The sequence below is a fragment of the Apostichopus japonicus genome, chromosome 5 (assembly GCF_037975245.1).
Source record: "Apostichopus japonicus isolate 1M-3 chromosome 5, ASM3797524v1, whole genome shotgun sequence".
In the NCBI taxonomy this organism is placed as follows: domain Eukaryota; kingdom Metazoa; phylum Echinodermata; class Holothuroidea; order Aspidochirotida; family Stichopodidae; genus Apostichopus; species Apostichopus japonicus.
Genome location: NC_092565.1, coordinates 15,689,057 through 15,702,631, shown reverse-complemented (window position 1 = coordinate 15,702,631; position 13,575 = coordinate 15,689,057). Strand labels below are relative to the sequence as shown.

The 13,575-nt window shown below is 36.7% G+C and overlaps 1 protein-coding gene across 3 annotated transcripts in view; it reads left to right on the top strand.

The window, feature by feature from the left end:
• The window catches only part of LOC139967820 (shootin-1-like), a 54,684-nt gene that overhangs the window by 2,346 nt on the left and 38,763 nt on the right, over positions 1-13,575 (top strand). For all 3 annotated transcript variants that reach the window (XM_071971924.1, XM_071971926.1, XM_071971927.1), the window contains exons 2-3: positions 940-1,053; positions 4,436-4,542. In XM_071971924.1, coding sequence (XP_071828025.1) covers positions 940-1,053; positions 4,436-4,542 — 221 coding nt within the window. The remainder of the gene's footprint in view (positions 1-939; positions 1,054-4,435; positions 4,543-13,575) is intronic.

The following is a 13,575-nucleotide window of genomic DNA, read 5'->3' as shown; positions in this document are numbered from 1 at the left end:
AAATATAAACTGATATGGATATCTGGAATACACCAATCAATCAGATATACAGTAGCTAGATATAAGTATGGATTTTGAGAACTTAATAAACGTAACAACAATTTAATAATAAATCCTTCGTTGTCAGGACTACTAATTCATACTTGAAGGTCAAGGGTCATATGCTGATAGTTTTGTCACCTCTGTAGTCTCTGAAATATTTCTAAGTTCTATGTTTCTTCAGGGAGATGTTACTGCTACCTGATTTCTTAAATTATGTGCCATTTTACATTGACATGAACATTCTACGTATAGAACTCAATTTACTGTACAGTAATCCTAATGCATTAACGTACACTATAATTACCCGGTAACAGGATTACCAGGTCAGTTCTAGTGCTCAAAAAATCTTTTAATCATCTTTCGTATCTGGGATTAGAGGTTGGACGGGATTGGTAGGGGTCACAGCGGACCAAAATTGTGTTTGTTTTAACTTGTAATGTGCAGCTGATGACCTGTTTTAGATTATATATACTGTGGCTACCCACACAGTGTGCTATTGTTTTGAGTGAAAGAACTGTGCATGGTTGATGCCAATGACTACAATGAACTAGAAATACCAACTTTGAAGACACATGTACAGGAAATGAGTAAGTGATCAAATTTGGTGAAGCAGATTGAAATTTTTTGAACTTTGTCTCTTCCATACTACTAGATGGTTTCTGTATACATGTACAAAACTGCTATATAACTGTTTGCACTTGTGTATAGAACTTTGGGTTCATTTCGCATAGCATTTTAGGATGCGTTACTGGATAAATTATTAGTGCATGATCAAACTTAGAATATGGAGGGATTACAAACCAGTGACAGCTGCCCATCATATCTGCTGGTTATTTCTTGTGGTTTGAAGACCGTATAGATCAACATGATTTAATTATACTGTTTGCTTCAATACAGCATTGCTTGAACATGACGATTTACAAGAGCGTTACTTACAGCAGCAGACTGAGCTGCAGGAGCTGCAGGCAAAGCTCGCGGAAACCGAAGCAAGTCTCTGGAAACTGACAAATGGTAATTATAATGTTTAATATGTAATATCAACTTTAAGCTCTTCATTGGTAGTCATATGTTTTGATGACTCAAAAATTAGAATGTGGCAACAGGGTTGGAATACCCAGCTGAATTTCCTGTGAACTTTATTGGTATTTTCCCAAAGTATTGACCCTGAAGCAGATCGGTGACCAATCATAATACAGGAGGGTACTTTACCGTCAACAGAAAAGTCAAACACTCTGCAGATCGTTGTAATATTTTTATTATATTTTTTCTTATTTTATGTTGTATTTTATTATGATAATTCTTTAAGTTTTTCTTCTTTTAGATTGTTTATTTTCATATTTGCTCAGTGTGTTCTGGAATCACAGTAAATTTCTCGAAAAGCTAGTTGACCGGTTTTTACAAGGTTGTTTTCGACCCTGTGTTGGATAATACTATGTTTGCAAGACCAAGAGATTAATTGTTATGTTTTGAATGAACATCTGAGCTTCACAAAATTAGAAATTTATTGTTGTTTGGAATTTGAAAAGGAAATATATCACTTTGTAGCGTGAAAACAATTTGGCAATGGAGAAATTATATATTCATCCTAATTATTCAAATAATAATTATGATATGCTATATTCCCCCTCATGTTGTCATCACAAGCAAGCTATGCAAAGGTTATTAATTTACATCTAGTAAAGCAATTGGCTATTGATAGAACATTGAAAATAAAACTATAAAAATAAACCCATTATTTTCTGGTTGATGAACAGTTAATAGAAAGGGAAACTCCAATAGGACGTTGTGTTGTAATTTCTTGTGCATATAAGCCAGCATTCAAAATTGTTCTTGTGTAATAAGGAAGTCCTTGTTTGTAGCCATAAAATATTCCCACAATAGGACAACCTACTGTAGTGCTTTATTGACTTACATGCAAGTATAAATAAGATGCCAAGCTGACTGTCATCAAGCTTGTTTGAACTGACAGAGATGTTTGAACGATGAATAAAGTCCTGACCCACAAGCTAAAACTTATATGAACAAAGCCCCTCCCACTTCCACAAACGTTTCTTAGTTCGGGAAATTATGGTTGTGATGCTGTAAAAGACTGAAAACAAGCAAATTTTGTCCACTATTTGTAATATTTGCAGTATTAACAATATTTGCAATATTAACTAATTGACTTAAATTCTTTTATGAGGATGGTACTTCAGGTATATTGCTAAAATATTGAAGCTTTCAATGTTATCCTTTATATACTTGCATGTTTTCCACTTAACAACACTTAACAATACTTTCACCATGAGAGTAAAATATAACAGAGAGGGGATAGAGAGAGAGAGAGAAAATAATGGAAATAAGACTAGATTCACTGACTGCGATGCCATACTGTGACTACACAGTAAACAAATAAGACTATTCACTGACTGCGATGCCGTACTGTGACTACACAGTAAACAAATAAGACTATTCACTGACTGTGATGCCATACTGTGACTACACAGTAAACAAATAAGACTATTCACTGACTGCGATGCCGTACTGTGACTACACAGTAAACAAATAAGACTATTCACTGACTGTGATGCCATACTGTGACTACACAGTAAACAAATAAGACTATTCACTGACTGCGATGCCGTACTGTGACTACACAGTAAACAAATAAGACTATTCACTGACTGCGATGCCGTACTGTGACTACACAGTAAACAAATAAGACTATTCACTGACTGCGATGCCGTACTGTGACTACACAGTAAACAAATAAGACTATTCACTGACTGCGATGCCGTACTGTGACTACACAGTAAACAAATAAGACTATTCACTGACTGCGATGCCTTACTGTGACTACACAGTAAACAAATAAGACTATTCACTGACTGCGATGCCGTACTGTGGCTACACAGTAAACAAATAAGACTATTCACTGACTGCGATGCCGTACTGTGACTTAACAGTACACAAATAAGACTATTCACTGACTGCGATGCCATACTGTGGCTACACAGTACACAAATAAGACTATTCACTGACTGCGATGCCATACTGTGGCTACACAGTACACAAATAAGACTATTCACTGACTGCGATGCCGTACTGTGACTACACAGTAAACAAATAAGACTATTCACTGACTGCGATGCCGTACTGTGACTACACAGTAAACATATAAGACTGTTCACTGACTGCGATGCCGTACTGTGACTACACAGTAAACAAATAAGACTGTTCACTGACTGCGATGCCGTACTGTGACTACACAGTACACATATAAGACTATTCACTGACTGCGATGCCGTACTGTGACTACACAGTAAACAAATAAGACTATTCACTGACTGCGATGCCATACTGTGACTACACAGTAAACAAATAAGACTATTCACTGACTGCGATGCCATACTGTGACTACACAGTAAACAAATAAGACTATTCACTGACTGCGATGCCATACTGTGACTACACAGTAAACAAATAAGACTATTCACTGACTGCGATGCCGTACTGTGACTACACAGTACACAAATAAGACTATTCACTGACTGCGATGCCATACTGTGACTACACAGTAAACATAAGACTGTTCACTGACTGCGATGCCGTACTGTGACTACACAGTAAACAAATAAGACTGTTCACTGACTGCGATGCCGTACTGTGGCTACACAGTACACAAATAAGACTGTTCACTGACTGCGATGCCGTACTGTGACTTAACAGTACACAAATAAGACTATTCACTGACTGCGATGCCATACTGTGGCTACACAGTAAACAAATAAGACTATTCACTGACTGCGATGCCGTACTGTGACTACACAGTAAACAAATAAGACTATTCACTGACTGCGATGCCGTACTGTGACTACACAGTAAACAAATTTGACCGAATCGTGGCCCCTCATATGTTCGATAACCTTTTGATATCTCATAAATAGAACTAAATTTTATGTGTGTGTTTACATGTGAAGGGAGGGGGATGGGGAAGGTGTTGTTTTGTTGAGGGAAAGTGGTAGGGGAAGGAGGTGAATTTAATCAAATGTCTTGGTTAATGAAAGTGCAGCTGTGAGAGACAGTTTAAACGTGTCCTCTGCTGTGTGTTTGCAGATAGTCCACTGTCCAAGAAGGTTTGAAGACAGGATGGGGAATGGGGGTAGGAGAATTCTGAAGAGGTTTGAAGGAAGTCTCAATCAGAAAATCACCTGAAATTCAATGAAACTTTCCTTGGTTCTGAGATTACAGAACCTTTAATAACTGAATTGTATGTCCTCTTTCAGTACATAAGTACATACAATAATGTATAATCCTTTACACACAGTACTTTAACCTTCTTCTTCCTATACTGTAGGTGGTTCTGACAGTGTTTATAAACAGTCAGCAATGTTTCTTTCATTTTTGCATTTAGTGTCAGAGAAAGCTTGCATAGAAATGGTGAATTTACACGAAGATTTGGAGACCAAGATTGACGTTGAGCAGAGATGTCGTGAGGAGGCAGAACATTACGCCAGCAAGGTAAATGAATGCTAAAATATGGCCGTCATGATGACCTCAGCAGGGGCAAAGTTTTAATGATTTTTCCCATACATTTTGGTTGTCCAAAGATCAAATTTGGTTGTCCGAAGAAATGTGGCAATTTAACAAAGGCCGATACACTGTAGGAGAGATGTGTAGGTTGGTGAATAGAACACCAAAAGACTGTAGTAGAGATGTATAGGTAGGTGAATAGAACACCACTTGTACACTGTAGGAGAGATGTGTATGTTGCAAGGAAGCACTAACAATGTTGATCATTCTCATGTCAAAATACATATATCTTGTATAGCATGTAATGCACAACTACTTTGCACAAGTAGGGATGTGGAAAAGAACCCAACGAACTGTGATTGCACTTATGACTCAGTGTTCGTTATTGTTTGTTGTCCTGATGTCACGATAATAACGTACTGTACCGTGACAAAGCAAAGAAGAGAGGTCACAGCTACATAACACATGTTGCGATGCTATATATTTAACCAGGCTCCCCTCTAAGCTTCATCATGTGTGTACTTCTTGCTGAGATGATGGGTCTGATAAATTGGGCTAATTATAAGTAATCAGCCTTTATTTAACGGTAAACCTGTAAATTCCCTAATTGAAAATTGGCCTTGATGAATATTAAATACTGTTCACATAAAATTTGTAGTGAAAGTCAATGGTAAAATTAAGACTATAAGTTTTCCATTTTATGCTATATTTATTGCTGTGGCTAGCTTCCTTGATCAACTGATCTTATAATGTTGATAATCCTGGTGTCCATGAAACTGTCTTCTTCGATAGCTAAGGTACTAACTGTTATATGTTTTATCTCTCCTATTTCACAAATTTCTTATCTCTTGTTGAAGGTCAGAAAATTGGTTTTTCCAGTAATGAAATGCAAAATGCTATACAAAATGTTCAAAGTGCTGTACAAAGCCAAGATGTGTGATTTTGTTTTTGTTTTTACACAGGAACCAATAATATTTTATGAGAGATGAACCTGCAACACAAAATTTGAAGACTAATTTATTCGCTGAATTTCAATGAATGTTTGATTAAGTTCTTTGTCAAATTTTATAATGGTTGACAGGTTATATTCCTGATTGTATACAGTAGCTTTCACAGGTTAGGAATCATTTCTAGGTTAGTTAATTGATTGTGACTGATGATAACAATTTGTATCCTGCATATACATGTATGGAAAACTTTACAGCTTGGGCTGTGTTAAGTGGGTAGATCAGTTATTTCTACAGACCCTCCCCCTCCATGCCCCTTCCCTCACTCCCTTCACCTTTACCATCCTGTACCGAAAGCACTGGTGTAAAATGTTACAAAACAGAACTCTGAGTATCCCAATTGTTATGATATCATTATGTTTTTTTACATCTATCTACTGTATCTTGTGGCTCCTGTTCATCCATCATACTTTCATGTAGAGTGAAAAAAAATTGTCATTCTTTTAAGTTTTTTTCTGCTAGTAAAGGCTGGAATAATTACCTAATTTGTTCCATTTTGCCAATGATATATTTTTGAACTCTACATGACCTTATAGTCTCTGCACAATGACAGCTTAGGCTTTACAAGGAAACCATTGTTAGTTTTTAGAATGCTAAATTTGCTGTCTCGCAGCTGACAGGGTTCAAATTTAAAACAAATAAAGAAAGGATAGTGTGGTACTGCCCTGCAAGTTGTTCTGGCTTCCTGCTTAATCATACGTCAGTTACAAAGCTCTTTGCCAACTTTCAAATGTATCTATGCGTTGCCTTGCCCCCACCCACTCAAAAAGTCTTTTCTGCAGGTACTGTACATTTAACCTCCCCCCCCCTCCCCAGCTCACCACCTGCACTCTTAAATTTTACTCTTTTCTCTGACTGTAACCATAAAGTCATCACACTGTTCTATCTCCTGCCTACTATTTGTGGAATAGTCTGCCTTCCAAAGTCAAAGTCTCAATACGTGTTTGCTGATGAATTTTGGAACACAAACTTCCGAAGCAGATTCAATGTTTCTAAATATTCTAAATGTACTCTGACCAGGTGGGTTTAATGGAGAAAAGTTGTCCTAATTGAAAGAAAGACATTTATTTTCTGTTGCCCTTATGGAGTGAATGATTTACAGTCAAATCACTGCGACCGCCCATATCAGCATGTTCATTACACAAATGTAACCTATATACACTCGTACTGTAAGTCCTATGCCTTACGGTGGTAAACAACACAGAGAGATTTGATTGGTGCATGATATGTTGGGGCGGGACTTGCATATTTGGAGTGAAGTTTGTAGAATCTACGGACTCGTCAAAAAATCTGGCGAATTTTATTCAGGTCAAAATGTTTGACGACAGATAACTCAATTAAACTCAAATAATTATTAATATAAAATTTGTGTAGAACAGTGTTATTTTCACTGAGCTTTTATGTCAGAAAGCTGGGAAGATCGAAGTTAAAATTTGGCAAACACACATTGAGACATTAAAGATGCCGAATATGTGTCCAAAAATGCATTTAATAAGACTCTATTCTCACTGTTATATATGTTTTTCTTTTACATAGTCTGTCGTTTTTTCTCTCAGTGCGACAAGAGTGTTATGAGTGTGTTTGGCGCTGTATGAGAATGGATAGGTATTTATCTAATAATAGATGTAAATCGAAACTGCAGAAATATCAGTGGCATGAGGTTACCAGATGTCCTAGGAATTTTTGTCATTCAAAAAAAAGACAATGCAGAAATTTTCTGAAAGGTTTTTAATGACCTCTAGAGACCAGATTCAAATTAATATGAACGTATTCATACTACTGCAATAATTTGTTCCCTCTTTTAACAATTTGTTGAAACTGCGAAGTTGGGGGGTATTTTCGTTTTGTTGATGATGGAAGTTCAATGTTGCAAACTGTTTCAAATTAAAATAAGAATGAATCCTTGGGCAAGATGTAACAAAGCCCATTGATTCGTTTCAGAAGAAGGAAGCTCTTGTGTCCTAGCTTTCCAAGATAATTCTGTGGAAAATAATGACCGCAATAGAACCAACAATTTCTAAGGCATGGTTGACAAATCTGGGGAATTCCCTTGTGTTAAAACAGGTTACTTTAAAGCCTATTATCATTACAAGGTGACCATGAAATGTGCAGGATTTATCAGCTGTGCTTGTGACTCACAATAGAACAGTATGCCTTTTAACTAGGACTGTACTTGTTTGCAACAATACCGTAATCTTATTTCACAGGTGTATATATGCTACAAGGTTGAATAGATTGTCTGTCTAACTTTTTGTCTGATTTGTGCCTAAAATACTCCCCAAATAGGTACAGTAAAAGGATAGATTGGTATATTTCTCCACCACTACTGGAATTACTGAAATACAACCAAAATAATGATGGGATTATGATTGATCCTGAAGGAGAGTTTTACTGAACCAAGGCTGGTGTGCTATCAATCAAACCTACACATCTCACCTACCATTTACATAAGTCATATGATTGTTATTTTGCTTCCTTTTTCGCAGACCACAGAATTTGTTGCTTGGACAATCAAATAGAAATACCTTTGTGTCCAAGGGGAAATCAGAAAAAAATCCCTAACAATTTGCCCTTGGTTTGCAACATAATTTTTGTCTGTACATACTGTATTTCACTTCTTTACTAATGTGAAATGCAATATTTGTGCAAAGCTGTCCAGAATTTTGCAATTAAGTTGAGATAACAACAGGTAATGATATTAATTAGGTACTGGCTATAGGGAAGGAACATGTGTAAGACTATGTATGTAGTCCAAATATAAACAGAGAAACGGTTGGATTATGGATCTGGATGTTAATACCCAAAGTCCAGATAACAGAGGTTTGTTTAATCCCTTAAGTTTACTGTACATGTGATGGATATACAATCAAGAACAGGAATGCTTGGATTAAGGATCTGGGATGATCCAGTCTCCAGATGGAAGAGGTCTGAATAATCCTAGTTTTACTGTATGTGATTCCCTGGATACAGTAGATCAGAACAATTGTTAATGGAAGATTTACTTCACTCACATGTCTCCCCTCAACAACTGCACTCTCACACTACCGCGTCTAGAGCATCTGTTAATCTTTTTAGCAGCCTACTGCCGTGACCGTCCCATTCTGGTCTACCGCCCTCCTCATTCTACTGCCTCCTCATTCTACCATCCATTGAAGTGTCATCAGCTTTTGCATTACAAAGTTTTCTGTGATTACTATTTTACCGCACCTTTGAGAGTCTCATTTGGACTCCATCTAAGGATCTATACTGTCTTTTCCATTAAAAGCATGTCACCTAATGAAGATTGGGAGATCCTATCCTTTTTTGTGTTGTGCACGTTGTTATTTAATCTTTCCCGGTGCTTACACACTTGTTTTTGTCGAAGATGTTAGAGTGGTTAAACATTTCGAGATTCTGCGTATCGGTTCCCATCTTATTGTGTCACGTTTCTCATCTGAGAATAAATACAGTCGTCTTGGTAATAGTTGACCTGTACTTAATTCCAAGGAGTTGCCTCATAATTGTGAATAAACATTATAACCAACCTTGCATATGTATGGTTGATGAGACCCTGTTGGTAATGTTTGTTCCAGGGGGTTGAGAGCCTGAGCAAACTTTGTAAAACTAGGGATCTCTAATTAGTAGGCAGTTTTGCATGTTAAAGTTTTGTATCAAAGTTCGTTAATATTGTTATTTTGGAACTGCAAGCTAGCCGTGGCATATTTAACGAGAGATATATACTGTTGTTATACACAGAGAATTAGAGGGAGAGAGATGGGTAACTCCCTTTTGCTGATATCCAACTTCATTCTGTTTACTTGAGAAGTGTAAAGAGGGCTTTAAATCTCTATAGTAAACTATTAGAGAAGATATCACATGTAGATAACTACTATGTCAATCACTGTATTACTATGATGGATAAGGCTTTAGCATACACTGTGTTACTATGATGTATAAGGCTATAGCATATATACTGTATAGGGTATGGTATACAGCTGTTATGTGCATAGTTTCATGATGAACTTTGTATCCCCCACCCATGGTAATATCATTAGCTTGTCAAAGTTATTCCAATCAGAACAATTTTATTTATTTACCCACATTGAGGTTAAAAGTCATAAATCTAAGTGGCGTATTTTAGTAAGCAGAGACTTCAGTACAAAGAACTACTCTCTCTGTACAAAGGTACAGTAACAAGCCTAATTTTACTATATTACCCACAACAGTACTACTAACATGTTAATTACCCTCCAATCATAGGCCAGTGAGGTTTATGTGCCCTAGTCATATTTGCTCATCTATGCCGGTTTGTCCAACTAGAAAATTCCCAGTTTAAATCATACATGTTGCACAGTGTTTCCTTAATTGTTATAACTACGTATATACTCTACCCTCAGGCCAGTGAGTTTTATGGTCAGGTCCCTAGTCATATTTGCTCATTGTACAATTGATTTCTTGTTGTATAGTGAATATTTTAGAAAGTCTACCAACTTTTGTCCACCTAGGGAACTACCAGTTTGCTATCATACAGATGAAGCAGACATGAGTTAATGTTACCTCTACCCATAGACCAGGGGGTACTTTTATTGGGCTGTTGTCAAATTTTGCTGGTGATTATGCAATGTACAGTACCGCTACATTTACTAATGTATAGTGAATATTTAAGAACACTTGTACAGGTAGGTATTTAGATCCTCCTGCAAGCAGGAACATCATTGGCTTATCAAAGCCGCAAGCTGACATTCTCTTAGATTCATATTTAACGTCCATGATTATGAATTGTCAATTGTCAACAATTCTGTAACTGGACGACATACATTAATCTGGGAGTGACTCGAACTCGGGACCTTATGATTGAAGGCACCGGCTTTAACCACTGAGCTAACACTCCTTTTTGTGGACAACCTACCAACTTGAGTCCAACTGTATGCTGTACAACTCCCAGTTAGTTTCATCAGCATTTATACTCTTTCATAAAATATAATGATAAATAATACAAATTTAAGTAGAATAAACTTTTTACATAATTGCCATTGTGTTGTAAAAAAAACAGATATTCACGGTTAGTTAAGCAGCACCAGCAATATTGACTAAGTTTAAATACAAGAAAAAAGAAAAGAAGAATTCTATCTATGTACAGTACACATCTGATTATATGGTCTTACAACATAATTATTACCAGATATGAAAAAGTTTCCATATACTATGTATATGGGTATAAAACAATATATTGCTCAAAACTGAGAATACAATTGAATGCCACAACATTTTGGATGTGTCTTTCGGAAATTTGTTTGAATTCTGATGAAGACCAACAATGACATCATAGATGAATGTACTTTGTAACCATCTTGTATATATACAGCAGAACTGAGCCCAGTGCAACAATTGGGCACACAGTAGAATTGTACTAACAGTAGAACCTGCTCTTAGAGTATATATAGTAGCAGCTCCCTGGTAGAACAGTAGAACAATAGTACTGACAATAGAACAGTAGAATTGTACTAACTATAACCCTCTTACAGTAACCCGCTTATAGTATAACCCTATTACAGTAGTAGCATGGTGACTTCGAAGTTCGGACACTTAAGACTTAAAACAACCCAAAACTAAATCTTCTGGTATAAATCACCAGAAAATATACTTCATATGGTGGGAGAATTGTGTTATAGTACGAGACACGGCCAAAATTTCTTTCCTGCAAACTGTTTTCACGTTGTTTTCCAAGAAGATTCTTCGTGGTTGTGGAACTGGTATTTCTTTGTTAGAGTATTGCGAAGTTCGACACGCAACCCACAGTGTGGCGCTGGTGATCAAATTGGTGGCGCAGTTGCTCTTTCAGTAATTATAACAGACTTCATAGATCTTTGTCATTTTATTGACAAATATGTAAGTAATTTCTTGCACACGGGTCATTTTGGAGAGAAAATAACTGTAGCTTCATACTTTTTGGTGAAATTTGGCTCTTCCTGTAGGTTTTCATGGTGAAATCGAGTATTTCTTAAGGTGTCCGAACTTGCAGTATGCCGAACTTCGCAATACTGACTATACTAACAGTAGAACAGTAGAATTGTACTATAACTATAACCCTCTTTATGAAGCAGAACTTAATCCTCAACAGCAGTGAAAATAAACCAACTGCATGTATATATGTACAGCAAAACTGAACCCAGTGAATATTACCATGTATCTGTGTATGTACAGCAGAACTGAAATTTTTGTAGCACAGCCCTACGATACATTTTCAATGATGGAATATGAGAAATTTGTAACTGCTGACACTGATGAAACAATGTATAAAAGTAAGTTGGCCTGACGTTTCGATCCTAGCAGGATCTTCTTCAGAGGCTTAATGACAAGTAACAGTAACAGAAGGGACAAAAACACGCACAGAATACAGACTGTTTAATGAGCATGGTGAACACAAATGACAAAAATGAATAAAACACTGAAACACAGGAATACAATATACAATTACAAATACAAAGTGGATAAGGAGGATCACCGAAGGGATACAGTAACAGAGCAGCTGAAAATCAAAATCAAATACAACTGTTAGCAAACTGCTTATCCACTTAAGAGCCTGTGTAATATAATGTGTAGAAGTAAGTTGGCCTGACGTATGAAGCAATTCAGATTTTAATTGTATTATTCAATTCCTGTTTATTGTCTTGGCAAAGGAGTCCACAGAATTACTACGTTCGTCTTTGGTTAGTAACACAAGGAAATCCACTTCAGTGCTTACTTCCTTGTGTAGCTGCTACCGAGTAACAGACAAATAGATGCAATTAAAAAAGTTCACACACAAAACAATGTTTCAAGTTAAGACCTTAACCCTTTTAAAACAGAAATGAACTAGTTAGCCTCAATGGATGGCAATAAAATTTAATTTTGTCCATTTTATAAAGAAAAAGAAAAGAGTGCCAAATTTAAAGAGGAAGCATGCCATTTTGGTTTGGGGAAATTAAGTTTATATGACTTTAAGAGTGACCGCATAGTCTTAGGGTAGAGTACGAACATTATTAGTTCTATAGTAAAGAAATGGTCGGCAGTGAAGTATCAGATGATAAGAGGTCTTCAAGCATTTATTAAAAGTTAAAAGTATACCATTGGAATTTGACTTTTCTAACCGATTTTGTCAATTTTTATGTTGTATTATTATTGACAATATTTGACAGCCATTCTGTTACTTGCAATATTATCACCAATAATTCGCGCTACGGTTCTGGGATTTTATTTCTGTTTATTGAAGGAACTTCATTCTCAAGGTAGGTTGGGTTTCCTTTCACAATCATGTCTGTAAATTCATTGAGTTGAAACCAGATGTAACAGTTATGAGTAGAAACGACAGTAATTTTGGTATTCACATGCATGACAAAATGCTGTCATGGTCACAAGAGTGCAGTCTCAACGGAACATGCGTTGTTCCTGTCTGTGACCTTTTGTTAAAGCTCAATCAGTAACCATTCACTGAAATGTACTAGCACTGCGCAATATTTTCAGTATCGTAAGTCAGGTGGCAGGGGGATTGGAGGGGGGATTGTTCCTTTATAACTCCCAATTCTGAGTGATCTGAATGAAAATATGTGAAGTATCGATTGATAATTACTCTCCATGTATCAAACCGGGATATAGATTTACAATTTAGTATGTGTTCCCTAACACGTTAGTTTTTAAGAAAAAGTCGTCCAGGAAAGAACCTGGGCACGAAAACCAAACTACCAAACGACTGATCCGCTCTCTGCCCCAGTCCCCTTGCATCGGGACTGTGACTGTGTGATCATCGTCGGGTGTGCATCACCATTCCCCTCGAAAGTGTTCATACATCTCTGTATAGAGTGTAGGATCGCGCAAATGCCTGTGACTGAACTTTTTGTACCAGTTGTTAAAAGTTTGACCTATATTGCACAATACTCCTCCATGGTGTAACAATCAAACTAGCTTACAGTTACTGGAGAGAGGATCAAGTTGTTTGGTTTTCATGCCCAGGTTCTAACTTGGATGCCTTTTTTTCAAAGAGTACTGTTCAGCATTG